At 43.8% G+C, this 19,710-nt stretch overlaps 1 protein-coding gene across 2 annotated transcripts in view; it reads right to left on the bottom strand.

The window, feature by feature from the left end:
- The window catches only part of RSU1 (Ras suppressor protein 1), a 199,305-nt gene that overhangs the window by 153,169 nt on the left and 26,426 nt on the right, over positions 1–19,710 (bottom strand). For both annotated transcript variants that reach the window (XM_059915276.1, XM_059915274.1), the window contains exon 4: positions 1,878–1,998. In XM_059915276.1, coding sequence (XP_059771259.1) covers positions 1,878–1,998 — 121 coding nt within the window. The remainder of the gene's footprint in view (positions 1–1,877; positions 1,999–19,710) is intronic.

Raw genomic sequence — 19,710 nt, 5'->3', positions numbered from 1 at the left:
AAAAAAGGCAATTACATAGTCCTGAGATAAATGAACCCATAAATAAAACAATGATGATGATAAAAGTGAACATTTAGGTACGGCTTACTGTGTGCCAGGTACTATTCCTAGCAGGTTTTTTTTTTTTTTTTTTTTTTTTTAGTGAAAGAAGGTTTATTCAGGGAGATACACACTCTACAGACAGGGTGTGGGTCATCTCAGAAGGCAAGAGATGCCAGGGTACAGGGTTGTCAGTTTTTTTAGAGGTGGGTAATTTCAGAGGCTAATGAGTGGGAGGAGTATTCCACCTATTTTGGGGAAGGGGTGGGGATTTCCAGGAATTGGGCCCCCGCCCACTTTTCGGCCTTTTATGGTCGGCCTCAGAACTATCATGATGCCTGTGGGTGTGTCATTTAGCTGATGTGTTACAATGATGTTTACTGAGGCTCAAGGTCTAGTGGAAGTTGACTCTCTCTCCGCCATTTTGGACCTTACCTGTAACTATTAACTCACTTAGTAAACGATGAGGAGATTAACAGTAAGAATACATGTCTAGTACATACGTCTTGTCTTAGCTTCTTTCTTATATGCAAATGAAATATTAGCACTTCATAATTTTCAAATCAGAGATGTAAACGGAGGGTCCTTTCTTTTCTGCTCTGCCAGATGGGTATACAGTCTCTCTATTTGTAGGAGGAAAAAGCTATCTGATACCAAGTGACTTTTCCCCTCCTCTAAACCCTACTTCCCCTCAGACCTTAGGAGAAAAGAATGCTCACGGAGCTTACAAAGAGTGTCTCTCAGCCAGAGTGAACAGCAAATTAAGAGTGTCTAACCAGACCCCTGGTGGAAAAACATAAAGTAAAAATCAGTCCATGGATGGTTTTTTTTTTTATGATTGCTTCCTAGTAAATTGATAAATACCTGGCCCGCGTCTATAGCCATGCCATGTAAATCACGAACGGAATCACAGCACTTAGTGGCTATAATTTAATGAATATATTATTCTACACAGAGGATGAGGTAAGAGTGGGCAGTTTCCTTGAACAGCTACAACAATGAAGCTGAAATTCAGTAAATCCGAGTTCTGGGTGGCATCTATGGTGTCTGATGGACAAGGCATGGACCCCCCAACAATGGGGTTCTCTGCCGGGCTCAGCCACTAACCTCAGGGGCAATCAGCAGCAAGTCACTTAACCTCTTGGAAAGGGCTTGGCTTCCTTCCACAAAATGAAGGCAGTAATGCCTGCCCTTCCTCCTTCCCAATTGTTAAGAGGGTCAAACACCAGTAATGAGGACTCTGAAAACTGTAAAGCATTATAAGAACACAAGGAATTATAATTATTCACTGCACCCTGATTCTGCAACCTCAGCTGAATCAAAACTCCTCTCTTCACCTTTGTATAAAGAGAAACACAGGATTATAACATCTAAGAAAAATTGTAAGAATCAATGAAGCAGTGTCAGGAAATGTATCCTCCCATCCACAGATAAGGAAGGTGCTTTGGACACTACTTCTACACTACACAGAGAGAAAAAAATCAACCATGTTACAACTGGTCTGCACAGTTCATGCTAGCTATGCAAATAGGTCCCTTCCCGGTCAACATAACAGAAATAAAATTTTGTTGGAAACAAAATACAGTAAAAAAAAGACTCCCTTATTGCAACAATTAGCTTCTCAATTAGTGGGTGAATAGATATGCGGTAATGTAGGCCATTGGAAGGATGTATTAAAACAATAAAACTTTTTTTAAAACCTAAAGTATAGAAAGAAATTAGAAATCAGCTTCTCCTATGTAATCCTATGAATGGCAAACCCCTCCCTCGCCCTTGCCCACACCCCCCTTTTTCAGCCCCTCCGCTTCTCAGTTCCCCTTCCCCTTCAGGAGACTCACCCCAGATTCAGGTGCTTGAGTTTCTGAAGGCTGCTGATCTGCGTGGGAAGCTCCTCAATCTGGTTATTAAAAAAGTTAAGCACTTCCAAATTCTTCAGTTCTGCTATGTTTGGTGGCACAGCTACGGAAACAGAAATGCTGAGTGTGAATGCAGGAACATTTGTTTTCCTTCCAAATGAGAGAAAGATGGAACTCCAGCAGGACCATCTTGTTCACGGATATACGTCTTACTTAATTTCTGCAGGTGTTTCTTAGGTAGTAGCTCACCACCCGGTAGACATGGAAATGTTTCTTCAAAGGGCAGAAAAGGATTTCTGTGCCATAAACTGTCTATAAGTGAACATTACTTCTATTTTTTTAATTTTAATTTTTTTCCTTCCAGTTTTATTGAGATACAATTGACATACAGCCCTGTATAAGTTTCAGGTGTACAGCATCATGATCTGACTTACACACAACATGATTATCGCAATAAGGCTAGTGAGCATCTATTATCTCACGAAGGTACAAAAGAAAAAAGAAAAAAAATGTTTTTCCTTGTGATGAGAACTCTTAGATGTAAAACTATACTTTTATTATTGTCATGTAATGTCTACTAAGTGCAACTGTCTTCTTCCTTTTGGTTTCCTCACATCTCCACCAAAAGAAAGGCAGCAAACTCCACACCCCTTCCCGAGTAATGTACCATCAGCTGTTTTAATAATCTGTTATCTGAAGAGCCGTGCTCTTAACACTGGACTCAACCACAGTGATTTTTAAACTCAACCGTGACTGATGAAACAGTCAACCTACTTAGTTTCTGATTTTGGCCTCTGGCCTTTGCACGTTGATCAATACACACACACCCCCCCTTATATCAGATTAGCAACATATCACGGCACTGTTACACAGCCGTATGAAAAACCAACTCAGTAGCATGATATGAATATGAGTATGCAGGTCAAGAGTGGTTTATTTTATAAACCATGGGGGAGCTGAAAGGTTCCTCCCTCCCTAGAGTATATACTTGCCAATACAAATGTAAAAGCCAAAGGCAGCTTTACCTCAAAAGTACTAACTCTCAGCAGAAAGCCTTGCAATAGATTGTACTTCATCTACCCCATGTGCTGACTCAGTCTTTCTACAAACACTGGTCACGGGCCACCAGCTCAGCCACGGTTCATGGAAACTCTTCATACCAACACTATTCAGGTAACTGAAGCCATGGACAAGGGCCTTGGGTACAAGAGAAGGAAGTGTTATGTCTTATGTCAGTACATCTTCTTCCCATCCCAACACCCCCTCCAGGCGTGCCCCAGAAGACTGGGGAAATCTGGGGGCACTTTGCTTAGAACCACGACCAAGGTGTGCGTAACATTTCCAGACAGACACCTGAGATATTTAAGAAGACAGCCATTGCAATAACTCCAGTGGGTAACTCTCAGAGGAAGAGAAATAAAGCGGCAGGCACACAGTTCGTTACAGTTTTGAGTCATCATTTTCAGCTTTATAAAATGTCTAAGGTATCGATGACCTGATTTCTTTTAGAGGGAAGCAGGTTTGGTAAAAGTTAAGAGAAACACATTTGCTGGAGGAAGGGACTGTGAAGATTACAAATCAGTCTGAACTAAGACACTTGGGAAGAGGCAGTGGTGCAGATGGAAAATAAGGAAGGCGTGGATTAGTTACTTACTGAAGAGGCTGGTTGTGGGGATGGAGATAAAAGCGCAGGTTTTAATGGGATAATCAAGGCAGCTGGGGACGCCCTCCAGCACCGCATTCTCCGATGCCAACGTGAATGTAGGTGAGCCCTATCTGTACCATACGGCTGCAAAAGCATATGTCTTTAGGTGTGTCATCAATAACACACTTTTGCGGGAATGAATGGTATTCACTTTGTGTAAACGACCACGAACAAGTTCATCAGGCTGTACCTGCTAGGTTTCTAGGTGTTCGTTTACCTGTTCTCTCTACCTGGACCCTGAAGTGTGTAAAGTGCAAATCTACAGATGATTACAGCCCTGCTCAGAAACTTCACCCTTTCCCCGTTTACCCTGCAGCTACCACTAAGCTTCTCTCCTTGTGCATTCATCTGATTAGTTTGAAGAGCAATAAAGAAAGTTAGTGCAATCAGGAGAAAATGATGGTCTCAATTTAACCACAAACCAAGAAAAATGCAGCCAGAATTACTGCCACCTTCCTGAAGTTACTTTGCCAATGCAATTAAAGGCTGGTCCGAAGGTATCGCCTTTCTTGACAGGATGAGAGATTATTTCACTCTCCTTGCTAAATCAGTCCAATTTAAAACCACAAATTATGCTAAATGTGATTTAGGGCTTTGTTTTGTGGACACAAACGATAACCCCACATTCAATTTACTCAACCTCTCCCAGATTTTTGGTGCGCATGTGAATTTTTTGCTAAAGACTGCATTCAAACAAGAAAGGGAAAAACTTACACAGCTAACAGTCTTCCCAAACTACAGAAACCAACCCCCCTCCCCTGCCATAGTTAAATCCAAAAGAAATTAACCTTCAGACCTATCTGGATGGGATAACCTTCGCTCTTTCAACAAACATTTAGAGAATGCTATTTTGTGCACAGAAGCATAAACTTTTAGCACCTAGCGTTTCAATACTTTTGGGATAAAGTAACAGAGGCACGCTATTTAAAGAAAGTAAGTTACAAAAGAAGGGGTATCAGAGTCATCAATGGAGACAGGTCTAGTGCTTGGAAAGCAAACTAATCCCAACAAAACTGTCCATAAAAAAATAACCAGTTAACAATGTGAGTAACAGCTGTGCAGTAACTAAATCATATACGCAGATCCACCAACAATTTACAAAAAGCTATTATAAAAAGGGAGCAGCAATGTGTCACCAGTCAGAATATCCTGGTGGAATTTTCAAAACAGCTACGTGACATGCTAGCAAGAAGTAGCATTTTAAAATATAACTAAGCAGGGACTTCCCTGGTGGCGCAATGGTTAAGAATTCGCCTGCCAATGCAGGAGACACGGGTTTGAGCCCTGGTCCGGGAAGATCCCACATGCCGCGGAGCAACTAAGCCTGTGCACCACAACTACTGAGCCTGCGCGCCACAACTACTGAAGCCCGCGTGCCACAACTACTGAAGCCCGCACACCTAGAGCCCGTGCTCCTCAACAAGAGAAGCCACCGCAATGAGAAGCCCGCACACTGCACCGAAGAGTGGCCCCCGCTTGCTGCAACTAGAGAAAGCCAGTGCAACAACGAAGACCCAATGCAGCCAAAAATAAAAAATAAATAAAAATCAATAAAATATAACTAAGCAGTGAGCATCCATATATTTCTTACCACGCATCTGAAATGTTCCTTTTTCATCCCTCTGTCCAGCTTCTGACCAGGACCCCCCAGCAGTACACACGCAGCCTACAGACAACAAGGAGCTGAGTCCACAAAAGAAACAGAGGGGCCGTGTAATCGAAGAACCCAGGAGGCCTGGCCTGCTCATCCCGGGCTGGCTCTGTACTCCCCGATCAGCCCTGAACTTGCTGTGTGTCCTTAACTCAACTCACAACCTCTCTGGGCATCCGTTTCCTCCAGTAAAAAAAGAAGACTGGATGATGACCATTTCTACATTCCGTTCCACCTGGCTTTAGCATTCTAGGATTCTAAGAAGAGCTGGATTGCGAAAATCAATGATATGGATTTAAATAATGCAACAAATGGGGCCCTCAGTTAGGAAGGTCAGCCATGCAGAACTTTGCTTATGACAGAGAATTCAGTGTCATTTTCTGTCTAACCAATGATGGCTGCTTCAATTTTGAGAGTTCAGTTGCTAGAGGAGGTTGCAGAAAGGCCCCTGAGGACTCTCAGGTGTGCCCTGTCTCCTACATGCCACCCTCTGCTTTGGTCAGAGGACCGGTGACCGCTGGGAATGCTCTAGGCCCAGAGCGCCTGCTGTGTTTTGGAAAAGGGGACAAAGATGGCGTCACGTCACCCCAGGAACTATGTATGCCCAGAGACTGATCTCGGCGTATCCTCTGGCATTTGTAACTATTCAGACTAACAAGCCCAGGAAGACCCTCTCTTCCTTCAAGTCCTTCTCAATCTAACAACCTGAAAATTATTCTAGAGTTTCTTCTAGAGAACCATGTACCGGCCCAGACTCAGCAATCAGCCACTGCACAGTTTCTGAATGGCTCCACGACAAGAAACCTGAAGTGCCTGGGGGGCTCGGGGACGGCGGGCAAAACGGAGCTCGCCTAATCTCCATGAACATCTCTTTACAAAGCTCCCTGGGGCAGGGGGCACCGGATGGACACAGCAGACAGACCAGAGGCTCAACCCTAAGAACCCACTGACCCAGCATTACGCGTGAACAGCACGTAACTCCTCCTAGAAGGACACGTATCTGTCCTCATCGGTTACATGCAGGAGAGGCGCAGCCACCGGACGCTGCACAGATGAAGCGCATTCACAAAATCAGTGTCACCTTCAGGAACATGCTTCCCCCACTAGCTAACAGCAGCCAACCATTTCTCCAACATAACCTAAATCAACTACTGTGGTAGCAATTGGAGCTTCGCTCTAAGAGCATTTTGTTCTAGGATAGACAATTAACCATTGCACAATCAATAACATATTTTCTTAAAGGCTTTTAGGAGTTCATTCACACAATGATAAACAGCAGGAGATGCTCTGGGGCTGGGCGGGCCAGGATGCAGCCACTAGTTATGTGTGGCTATTTCAACTGAAATCTAGAGTGGGGGGACCTCCCTGGCGGTCCAGTGGTTAAGACTCCACGCTTCCACTGCAGGGGGCGCGGGTCCGATCGCTGGTCGGGGAACTAAGATCCCGCGTGCCGAGAGGCTCGGCATGAATGAATGCATAAATAAATGAATCAATCAAACAATCTAGAATGGGTATGTAAGTTGGCACAGCCTCTAGGGAAAAGGTGTATGGAGGTTCCTCAAAAAATTAAAAATAGAACTATCATATGATCCAGCAATTCCACTTCCAGGTATTTAATCCAAGGAAACAAAATCACTATGTCAAAGAGGTATCTGCACCCCATGTTCCCTGCAGCATTATTCACAACAGCCAAGATATGGAAACAACCTAGTTGTCTGTTGACAGATGAATAAAGAAAATATGATACACAGACATTCATTCTCTCTCTCTCTCTCTCTCACACACACACACACACAAAACAGAATACTATTTAGCCATAAAAAAGAAGGAAGCCCTACCATGTGCAACAACATGGATGGACCTTGAGGGCATTATGCTAAGTGAAGTAAGTCACACAAGGAGAGACAAGTACTGTATGATCTCACTTACATGCGGAATCTGTAAAAACAAAACAACAGCAACAACAAAAACACACCAGAAAACCTCAAAGCAAAAGAGATCAGATTTGTGGTCACCAGCGGTCCTGAGGTGGTGGGGTGGGAGGTGAGGAAACTGGATAAAGGTATTTTAAAAAAAAGAGAATAATAAATAAATTTAAACCTAGATTAGTAGACATGAAATACAATCAGTAATTCAGTTGCTTGGTCACAGTAGCCACATTTAAAGACCTTGACAGCCACATGTAACTCGTGGCTACCATACTGGACAGCACAAATACAGAACGTTCCAATCACTGCAAAGTTCTGCTGGACAGCACTAATCTAACACAGGGGGCCTCTGGAATCTAATAAGAAAGGAGGGAAGGGAGGGAGGGAGGGAGGGAGGGAGGGAGGAAGAGAAGAAACAAATGAACTTATCTGCAAGACAAAAAGAGATATTGAAAACAAACTTATGGCTACCAGAGGGGAAATGTGTGTGTGTGTGGCGGGGATAAACCAGACGCTTGGGATAACCACACATACCCACCACTATATGTAAGACAGATAACCAACAAGGACCTACTGCAGAGCACAGGGAACTCTGCTCAATACTCTGTGATAACCTCCATGGGAAAAGAATCTAAAAAAAGAATGAATATGTGTGTATGTATAACTGAACCACTTTGCTGTACACGTGAAACAACACTGTCAATCAACTGTACTCCAATAAAATTTTTAAAATAAATAAATAAAGCAGTGGGTCTCAAACCCTCAAGTACATCAGAATTACTGGAGGGCTTGTTAAAACACATATTGGTGGGGGGGGGGGTAACCCCAGAGTTGCCGATTCAGTAGTTTGGGGTGAGGTCCAACAAGCTGCATTTCCAACAAGTTCCCAGGGGACGGTGACAATGCTGGTCTGGGAACCCTATTTTGGATCAGAAAACTTTAAAGTCAGTGGTGACGTGAAAATCATGAATCCAATACGCATGTCCCTTTCGGCACACAATCATGGGGAATAAGATTATAATAATCAATCGGATCCCAGTGAGGACTCCTCTGCCACCCCAGTGAGCTCCTGAGACCAGGGGCTGATAACATGGGAAAAAGACAAACACGAAAGACACTTCAGGTGGCGAAAGCACCCAGCCTGGGGGCTGCAGTCAAACCACTTCGCATCACCGTCTGCTTTCCCACACAGCTCACTGCCGCGAAATCAGTGCGGGGTAGTACGGATGACGCTGAGGGGGAAAAAGCACCGAATCCCGGAGTCCACCAAACCCAGTCTCCCGGCAGCAGCTCACCACACTCGCGTGTGCTCCCGCGGCGAGGTGCCACTCGCTGTACCTCTGGCCTTGGAAACCCTGCGGGTCACTGCAGGACAGTGGGCAGCAGCGATGGCAGAGGCAACCCAGCTGGGCTGCAGCCGATCCGGGGGCTTTTTCAGCAAGAGCATCTTGCAGCCCCCGAGGCAAAGAAACAAAACCGCAAAGGGAGACGGGCTCTGGGTGCAGCAGGCACCACGCGACCCAGAAGGGCAGGCGCTCGCCTGAGTGCAGCTCGCGGAAGGGCCGGGGGGTCACGCGTTGGTCTTCAGAACCATCTGGTCGGCGCTGAAAACGGGGTCCCCTTCAGCTACCAGAGGGGAGGAAGAGAGCAGGCACCAGCTGCCGGGAGCCCGGAAGCTGCTGGAACACGTGTAGGTCCTCGTCCTCAGCACGCGCATGAAGTCTGGAAGTGAAGTCTCCCCACCGCCTCCACCGAACTCCCCCGACAGCTCTTCCTACAGCGTCACCCAGACTGGTTTCGGCTCTGGCGATTCCTGCAAAGGAGCAGAACTAGACCAGAGCGTGGAAACCAGGGGTCCCTGCCCGCATGCCTCTTTGAAACCTCAAATGAGTGGCTCAGCCGTTGCCTCCTTCATGGGAAAGCAGTGGGATGCCGGCCGCCCCACGTGCAAGAAGAGGGAGCCTCAGAGCAGGGACCTGATGGGAGCCACGGCCCACAGCGAGACCGAGACTAGGACACAACCCGGTGACGGGCACGCGCCCTGCGCTGCCAGGGGTGAAATGCTACCACCTCGGGCTCACTTCCAGGAACACCAAAGTGCCCCTGACCCACGGGCCAAACAATGCCCGAAGATCCCACATGGGATAAGGTAAAGCAAAATAAATCCAATAGCACTGCTTCCCCAAACCTGACATATTTATACTAAAAACAGGAGATCTGAGGGAATTCCCTGGCAGTCCAGTGCTTAGGACTCAGCGCTTTCACGGCCGAGGGTGCAGGTTCGATCCCTGGTCGGGGAACTAAGAACCTACAAGCCATGCAATGTAGCCAAAAAAAAAAAAAAAACAAAAACTGGAGATTTTTGTCTGTTGTCATAACAAATAAAAATGCCCAGTCAGATTGTTACATGCTTCTGCTGCTGTATAAAATTTCTTGAACAAAGGATAAAGGGATGGTAGAAGAAAATTCAAATGGGGCCAGTTATGCTGATTCTTGAGTTACACTGCTGCAGTGAAGTTACTAGAAAAATGACCCAAAACATCAGCATAGAGGAAAACGAGTGAGATTATTTGTTAGGCAGTCAGTGGGGGAAGAAGACCATTTGAGAAGAAATGGTGAAAGCAGACACTGCTTTGTCCCAATATTTGATGAATATGATATTGGATAACAACCATCCCCCTTCACCCTAATGGGAAGACACCAAAGTAACAGAAACTATAGGAAATGTCAAACTATATGAAATCTGAATTGGGGCATTCGTGGTCAGAGTAAAAGGAAAGCCCTTTTAATCCTTGGCTACAATAGCTGGAAGGCATTAGTCTATTCACACCACAGAGGTAATGTCTAGGCTAATTACATAGATGCCAATTCTCTCAGCAAATTAGGAATCACCGTCCTGAATGCCATTTTAACGATTGCATGTAAAGAAGAATCTCCTCACTCTCGCAAATAATTATGCTCTTCAGAATTTTATATGCAAAAAAAAGGTCATTTGTACCTATAGTGATTAATGACTTTTGTTTTCTGGCCAAAGACACGAGGTGGATAATGAACTAATTATATCTTAGGATAAGAATTTGAAGTTCAAAAGTATACTGATGACAACCAACTTTATAGGTTTTATGGGATTTCCCCCAGAGCAGCTATTAAAACAGTGAATTAGGGTAGTTACAGGTTATTTAAAAACATAAAGATTATGGAACAGTAAAGCAAATTCTCATTTAACAGGATCTACATGTTCCTCAAGGTAAAAATTAAAATAGCAAAATAGCTAAACAGCCACCCAACAATGGCCAAGATCCCCCAAATATTATTAGCATTATAAGTGACAAAAGTGATGCTTTCAGTTAATCAATGGTACTTACTGAGCACCCACACCTAGAAGGACATACTTAGTGTATCCTAGCATGGGCCTCCTTAAGATTCTGCAGCTCAAGTAGTTTTACTAACCAAAACTATCCCTGACTTAATTTACTGCACAAAAAAAATAAAAAATAAAAAAGGTCCCACTTTTTCAGCAACAATGAGAATAATCAAGTATACAAAAATTAGGGGAAAAAGTGACAAGCAAGCAGTAAGGCAGATTTTATAGTATAAAGTCTAACATGCAAAAATATCTATCCCTGGGGTCTAAAAAGTGTGTACACAGAGCCAAACAAATCTTCTAAAAAGCTAACAAGCATGGATTTCTGCTCCTCTGAGGATGCAAAATTTAGCTGATGTCTGAATCTTGCAATAAGTTCCCAGAAGGAACCAAGGAATGGTCCATGCAGTTTTCGGGGGTCCTCCCAGACCGTGAGTTCTTGTAGGAGGACACCTTGGAAATCACACTCCAGTGCAGAGGGGCTACAGCATCAACCAGGCAGGGCATCAATAAACAGCTTTAATCTGGGAGTTGGGTTGGAGCCACAGCACGAAGAGGAAAGGAGGTGACATCTAGTGAAGGACAAGAAAAGGATGGAGGTTCCTTCCTCTAGCAAAGATGCCTAAGAAGTCTGGAAACACGGAAAAGAGCGAGAAAGAAAAGAACACTGAATAAATTTCAAGCAATCAATGCAGAAAGCAGGCTCAGGGACACAAAAAGAGCTATCTAGGCTCTTAAACTTTAAAAATTATTATAATGTAGTATTATACACACACTCTCTCAATCCTCAATTATTAAGAGGGAGATTGGACAAATCCAATTCTCTCTCTCACACACACACACACACACACACGACGCTTTGCCAACAGTTCACGTCTTCTTTTACAATTAAGAATTACTGCAGCAAATGGATACATAACAAGGTCCTACCGTAGAGCACAGGGACCTACATTCAATATCCTGGGATAAACCACAATGGAAAAGAATATGAAAAAGAATGCATATAGATGCATATCTGAATCACTTTGCTGTACAGCAGAAATTAACACAAGATTGTAGATCAACTGGACCTCAATAAAAAAAAAAAAAAAAAAGAATGACTTCAGCAAGAAAGCAGCCACACGGGGCTGCTTCTCTTCCTTCCTTGCCTTACGTTTCGGTGGCGATGAAGGGGTACAGGAGGCAGAAGGAAGGTGGGGGGGGAGGAAGATTCCCGGGGCTGGAAAACCCACACTGTACCTTTGTCAACTCCCCTTCTGACGATCACTATGCCTTTAACCTCAGGGAGTCTCCCTGCTCTTCCGTTTGAACAAGTGATGATCCAGGGCCAACGTCTGGTCCACGGAGCTCCGAGATTCCCCGGAGCGGGGCGTTGCTGCACACGACATCGTCAGGGGGAGGCAGCAGGGGAAGGAAGGGGGTGCACAGAGGCTCAAAGCCAGAGTGAGGCCCCCAACCTGCAGCTCCGGCTCCTCAACCGTGTGAAGCCTGCTGCCTCCCCTGGATACAGAGCAAGGCCTCCAGAACCACCCCTTCCTTTCACACTCAGGTCATGGTCTCTGGGGGATGTGGTCCTTCGAAGCTAAAAAGCTGTGGATACCTTATCCGTTATTCTCCACACAGTTGGCCGGAAAGAAGGGCTTTGTGGAGAAAGATGAGAATGCATCTCAACTTTCGGAAGGATGAGCACGAATGGGAGAGAAGGGCAGGCACTTCTGCTAAGAATCAGGTGACTGGAGCAGAGGCTACACAGGCGGGAAAAGCCTAAAGGCACAGCAGAAGGTTAGACAAGAAAGTTCAGATCGAAAACAGGAGAAAATGGGTCGACGAGTTTGTTAACTCGTGGTCAATTGTATCAGAGCGGTGTTTTGTCCTGTTAAGCTGACTGACAAAGAGCAAGAAAAACTGAAAACAGAAAGGCTTCCTCAATGTTTTACTGGAGTTGAAAACATATATATATATATACACTACTGGCCTACCTCGGAGATACTGCGGGTTCGCTTCCAGACCACCACAATAAAGTGAGTTTCCCAGGGCGTACAAACGTTTACACTATACTGTAGTCTATTAAGTGTGCAATAGCATTATTTCTAAAAAAAAAAAAAAAAAAAATTCTTAACTTAGTGAAAAAATACTTTATTGCTAAAGAGAGCCAACCATCATCTGCGCCTTCGACGAGTTACAGCAGTGACAGCAAAGATCATTGATCACAGACCACCATAATAGATTTAATAATAAAGAAAAAGCTTGAAATATTGTGAAAACTGCTGACACAGAGACATGAAGTGAGCAAACCCTGTTGGAAAAATGGTGCTAACACAGTTGCTCAGTGCAGGGCTGCCACAAACCTTCAATTTGTAAAAACACAAAGTATCAGTGAAGCTCAATAAGGCAAAGTGCGATAAAAGGAGGTCTGCCTGCATGCGTGCTTCACTCAAGATTACAAATTCTTATTTCATAAAATTTAAATTGAAGCATGTAAATCAGATGGAGCTTATGAGCACTTTTTAAAAGCTATCATAAAAAGAAGGAGCTTCACATGCCTTAAAAATCACCTTTTTGAAGTTTTGCACATATTTCCAGGAAGCACCCCCTTTAAGATACAGGATTGGTGTACCCACACTGCAAATATACTAACGTTATCCCTCCCCGACTCAAGGTTTCTAAATCTGAGCTCCACGCACCCCTAAAAAATTCATGGATGGTTTTAACAGGATCTGCAAACCTGTTGAAATTATAAGGATTATGTGCGATTTTCTAGGAATCATGGACACAGCTTTCACCGTATTCTTTAAAAAGGTGAGTTATGAAACGTCAAGAACTGCTCTAAAAGAATGTATATCACCAAGTATTGCACCTTTTAGAATATCTGCTCCCCCCGCCACCATGATACACATGTACACACACATTACCTAGAAGAGAGAGTCAGCAGATGATTTATATAGAAACTTCTGCTAGTAGATAAATTCCGTTTGAGGGTTCTATTGTAAATAGTAAAAGATAGCCAGGACATGGAAGCAACCCAAATGTCCACTGATGGAGGAATGGCTAAAGAAGATGTGGTACATATATACAATGGAATACTACTCAGCCATAAGAAAGAATGAATAATGCCATTTGCAGCAACATGGATGGACCTAGAGATTGTCATAATGAGTGAAGTAAGTCAGACAGAAGGACAAATATCATATGATATCACTTATATGTGGAATCTAAAACAAACGGTACAAATGAACTTATTTACAAAACAGAAATAGAATCACAGCTGTAGAAAACAATCTTATGGTTACCCGAAGGGGACGGGGGGAGGGATAAACTGGGAGACTGGGATTGACATATACACACTACTACATATAAAACAGATAACTAATAAGGACCTCCTGTATCGCACAGGGAACTCTACTCAATTCTCTGTAATGGCCTATATGGGAAAAGAATCTAAAAAAGAGAGGATATATGTATATGTGTAACTGATTCACTTTGCTGTACAGCAGAAACTAAAACAACATTGTAAATCAACTATACTCCAATAAAAATTTTTATTTAATTTTTTAAATTTTAAAAAAATAGTAAAAGAAACCCTTTCCAAGATCAGCTCCCTGCAGTGGGTGAGCTAGGGTTTGGAAAGTGACAGGTTCCACCAGCCCGCACATAATGATCTCCACAGCCTGCCACCTTTCTGAAATTCCCATAATTGAAGTCGTTCCATTTAAAAATCTATTGTGGAAGAATTAACACACTACCCTTAGCTTGCTTCCTCTTAGCACAGGGCAGGACTCCAAGAAGAGGAATTCTAGAGTAGGTACATTTGGGATGGTGGGGCTGACATGAAAGAGATCAGAGGATGACAAGTGTCTGAGCGGAGGATACAACTGCCTCGAAACCCACCTTCAACTTCACCCGCTGGTCTTGGACTGTGCTGGTTCTGGACCACGGGGCCAACAGATGCTTCCATGTGACGGCCCTGCATGCTTCCTTACTAAAACCCAAAACAACAAACTCCCAACCACAGGCGATTTTTTAAACGGTACCTAACCAGTGGCACCATCGGAAAGATACTGTTCGATTAATAGCTGTCTGGCTCAATACTATGTATACATTTTTTCCAATCCAATCTTTCAAATGATGACCCAGGAACAAACTGATGAACGTGCAGTAATTAAAAAAATAAGCTATTGATCAAAGCCTCTGTATTATAAATACATTCGAACTCTGTTAAAATGCAAACAGCAAGTTGTTTTGATACTGTCACAAGGTAAATTCATGACAGAGAGGCGATTTATTTTGCATATTCTCTCTCATAGTTTAATTTCATACAAGCCATGCACAAGAACTTTTGCATAAAGCATGACAAATAATCTATGAAAGAGGCAATAACTAGACACTTGGCAATAGGAAGGTGCTGGAAGGCTGGTGAAGGTCATTCTTATAAGTTGGGACAGTTAATTTTTCTCATTCATCTCAACAATCTATTATGTCTGTCGGAAAGGGTTTCAATTTATTATGCTTTTTAAAAACTGCTTACTTTTCTTCGTTATAATTGGACCTGCGTATTTTGAGACTGCAATATTTTCATGCAAAACATGCTCCTTAATTCCTTTATAATAACACGTACAGTAGAGATCCTATCAATATATACATCTGCATAAAATCTTAAAACATTACATTAGCTTCCATGTGTTTAGAATATTATCTTTATAAAGAAGTTACTGCAATCACTAAAGAAAATACCCTAGTATTGTCTTGTTCACTGTAATTTTGAATTCATATATAAGCTATAACTAATAAGAAACAGTCCATTAAAAAAAAGAAATAAGTTCTGCCATCACACTTAGGTTTACTGCCTGCCTAGCCATTTCCGACACATTAAATGACAAGACAGGGTCACAGTTAAGGCTTCAAATGGCCGGCAAAGCTGCTAATATCTCAAGAGAATGTTTTACATGACAGTTAAAAGTTCAAAGTATAAAACTAAACAATTACATTCAGAGACCCACACTTATGAAAGGTTTACATAGAGCTGGTTGCTCAGTGTTTGCGCAAAGCAAAAAGACATCCTTTGCATCTTGCAGAAAATGATGAGGGTTTAAGTCCTTAACACGCATGGGTCACAAAATGAAAATAAATACTGTTGTCATATTTAAGGTGCTGGCAATATTTGTACATAGGTTTGGCTGTAAGAATGAAATTCTTTTTAAAATTAAGAAAAACATCACATTAAAAAAAGTAATGCTCAGAGACTGTTTTATCAGTGATGCAGAATGTAATTCATTTCACAATGCATAGTATTCTTCCCTACACAGTGGCATTCAGTAAAAGAATCAGTCTAAATATGCACAAAATGCACGGTTATTTTTAAATTAAAATCTAGTCACATACATATATATTTTAAACTTCTTTCTTCCACAGGAGAAAAAAAATCTCATATATACTCAATACGAAAAATACTATAAAAGGCAATAAAATCCTCTCACTTTAAACAGACTGGAAGAAAAGTTTCTAACATGAGAAAGTAGCCATAATAAACACTAAAAATGACACGTAACACTGAATGTATACTTAAATTTTGGGAGCCAAACAGAAAAATAACATACCTCCTTATCTACATTAATTATGGTAAAACTGCATTATGTAAATGGCAGTAGTAACATCCCTGTTGGACGGAGCCGAGAAGCTTGCAAAAAAAATTTCGTCTGACAACACAAATTTGGTTTCTAATCTTTTAGTACAAGATGAGGAGGAAAAAAAAAAAAAAAGTAACGTATCCCAACAGTGACCTCTAGTGGACAAGTCTTAAAATGGTTGTCTCAGAAAGAAATTCCTCTTTAAGACTGAAAACAAGCAGAAAAACATTTACAAAGCTTATACTCCCAAATACCATAAAAACCAGGGATCAGGTAAGGCGCAGACTGAAAAAGACTCATCTAACACTGGCTTATTACAAGGGAGAGTCATCACAAAGGCAGGAGAGCAGAGACACAGGAAGATCACCTTTGAAATAATGCTGCGTCCCCATCTTAGAAACACTGAGAGCAAGCAAGTCTATCATCTCGGACTGCTGGGACTTAGCAAAACATACCACCTACCAACCCACTAATCAACCGGCATTAACTGAGTGTCTATTTCATGTTCTGCATGCTTTTGGCACTGCTGTGGGATGGTACAATATATAAGCATATGACAGGGTTCCTAATTTCAAGAAACTTAACCTACAATTCACTGCATGAAAATATTAGTAAATCATCTGGGACCTTAAGTATATAAAACTAAGTGAAAGAGTAGCAGGTCCCAAACCTGGAGACCTAGGATAGTATAGGTCTTCACTTCCCTTTGGAGAAGTGAAACTCAGCTGAGCCCACAAGGGTCGCTGGGTGGAAAAAAACACCCATGGGTGGTCATGATACCAGCTTTCCCCACCGTGGATCCTTAGGTGTCCCCGAGGAGCACAGGCACACCTTGGGGACAATGCAGGTTTGGTTCCAGACCACCCACCACAGTAAAGAGATTACTGCAGTAAACTGAGTCACACCAATTTTTGGCTTCCTGGTGCCTGTCACAGTTATGTTTATACTATCCTGTCATCTATTAAGTGTGCAAAGCATTATGTCTAAAAAACAATGTACAGACCTTAAAAAGTACTTTATTGCTAAAAAGAAAGTGCGAACCATCCTCTGAGCCTTCAACGAGTTGTCATCTTTTTGCTGGTGGAGGGTTTGAAATACTGTGAGAATTACCAAAGTGTGACGCAGAGACACGAGGTAAGCAAATGCTGTAGGAAAAAAATGGTGCCAACAGCCTTGCTCGACGCAGGGTTGCCACAGACCTTCAATTTCCAAAAAAAACCCGCAATATCTGCCAGGTGCAATAAAGCGAGGTCCGCCTCTACCATGTTAGCACATCATTCCTTACCGATGAAAGGACCCCTATGAAGGGGACGCAGACAGCAATTTCCAGGACCTACGGTTCTGTTTCTCTAGAGCACTCACAGCCCAGCGCATCTGAAATGAGCCCGTAAGTAGTTCAGAAACAGAAGTGTGCAGTGGTCACAACTAACCAAGTCCATTAAGCAGCTGATCCTGAGGAAACTACCGGGTTCCTGCACTGACCACTTCACGGAGGCCAGCTACCTCCCCCCGGCCCTGCTGGCCCTGTCTGCTCCCTCCCAGCAACCGCTACTGCTTTCCATGAGGACTGACTGGGAAGCGGCTGTGCACTCAGCATCAGGCCTTAAAGCAGAATAACAGGGACTTCCCTGGTGGTCCAGTGGCTAAGACTCCGTGCTCCCAATGCAGGGGGCCCGGGTTCGATCCCTGGTCGGGGGACTAAGATCCCGCAGGCCGCAACTAAGAGCCCACATGCCACAACTAAGAGTCCACATGCCACAACTAAGGAGTCCACATGCCACAACTAAAAGTGCGCATGCCGCAACTAAGAGCCCGCAGGTGGCAACGAAGACCCGGCACAGCCAAATAAATAAATAAATATGAAGGAAAAAAAAAAAAAAAAAAAGAACAAGACATGGTGCCTGCCTTCAACAAAGCTTAAGATAACTCTGGAGAGGAAGGAACAGGAGGACAAGGAAGGGCCAGGCTGGTGTCAAGAGTCTGTGAACAACAGGCACTGGGGGAAGAGGGCGTCCCGCCTGGCCCTGGCGGGCAGGGGAGCGGGAGGAGGATGGGCGGAGGGTGGGGGCGGGCAAGGGGGGAAGGGAGGGGCGGGGCGGCCTGGCGTCAGAACCTCAGCCTTCCTCTGAAGCCAGAAAAGCACCTCCTTCCGGGGCCCAGAGAGCTACCCGCCCAGTCACAGCAAAAACGCAGGAGAAGATTCACTCGCGACCCGGCCTCCCACTCCCTCAGTGCATCGGGGGAAGGTGTCCCCGGGCAAGCTGCTGCCGGCAGGGTCACCCCCCCCCCCAGTCACTGCACCAAAACCCATCAGCAGGGCCCCAAGCCCCAGGTTAAACGTCAATCGTGTCGCTGTGATAATGAGGAACCGCTAACAGCGATCACACTGACAATTCTGAAAGACGTTTACGAACTCTTGTGTCGAAAACGTCAAGAATTTCCACTCGCAAAATCTTGGGGAATTTAGGGGTCATCAGCCCGCTTCCGCCTTCCACGTGGCCTCAGTCGTACTGCGTTGAGCGGACCCACTGATGTCAAAACCACCAGCATGAAAAGGTGCGAGTGCCACACTGTTCCAACGGCCCTACAGGTACCGACTCAGTCCGTGGAGTCGAGAGCTGTCCCCAGATCAAGGTCCCAGTGTGACGAAGCTGGTGATTCATTCCCTAAGTACGCAAGAGGAGACATCACGACGGTGTAACTGGCACACGAAGAGAGAAACGCACATACTTCTGCAAGATGAAAGCAGCGCTGAGGGGTTCATCGTTTGAGTCTGAGTCTGAATGCGGTGCTGTCAGCCAGTCCCCGTTGAAAACCACGGAAAGTGAAAGACACTGATTACAATAAAAAGTGACAGGAGGGTGGGTTCAGCCACCTCCCCGTAATGCATATTTATATTTCCATCAAATGGACATACTTGCTATAAACACTGGGAAAACCAGAGCAAAGCCATTCATCTAAATGCCAGAAAAATAGTAAAAGATGCTAATTTGACCTTAGTGGAACAGATCGGGTGCCACTGACACCACTCACAGTGGCTCGAAACAGAATTTACCAAGACAATTAATTAGAGCTTACTGGATTAGGTCAAGAGTGTCTCAAATGGGAGAAAGGCGGGGGGGGGGGGGGGGGGGGGGGAAGGGAAGAAAGAAATAGAAAGTTTGGATCCATTCACAGCGAACCTCTTTAACAGCAGACACAATTTAACTCTGTATTTATGCCTCCCCAAATTAATCTCATGTTGCATGCCCGGAAAGACGAATTGATCCCCGATCCCTGAGATTTCTCTCTTTGTGGACATTTAAAAAGAAATAAACTACAACCACCTGAAAGATTTTTTAAGGACCAGATCAATTAATGGTATAACAGGAATAAAACATGTTTGGCTTTGTTTAAATGGAAACTTTTGCTCTGATGATGGTGCAAGATCTAACAACAGTAGTAAGCTTGGCAATTAAGAAATATGTTCATGAGCTAAACGACAGAGAGCTTCGGGAATTTCTGCTCACAAAATCTGGGGGAATTTAGGGATCATGCAGTCCC

Source organism: Balaenoptera ricei, chromosome 2 (genome assembly GCF_028023285.1).
Source record: "Balaenoptera ricei isolate mBalRic1 chromosome 2, mBalRic1.hap2, whole genome shotgun sequence".
Taxonomy (NCBI): Eukaryota; Metazoa; Chordata; class Mammalia; order Artiodactyla; family Balaenopteridae; genus Balaenoptera; species Balaenoptera ricei.
The sequence above is the reverse complement of the archived record's forward strand: the minus strand, read 5'-3'. Positions and strand labels throughout refer to the sequence as shown.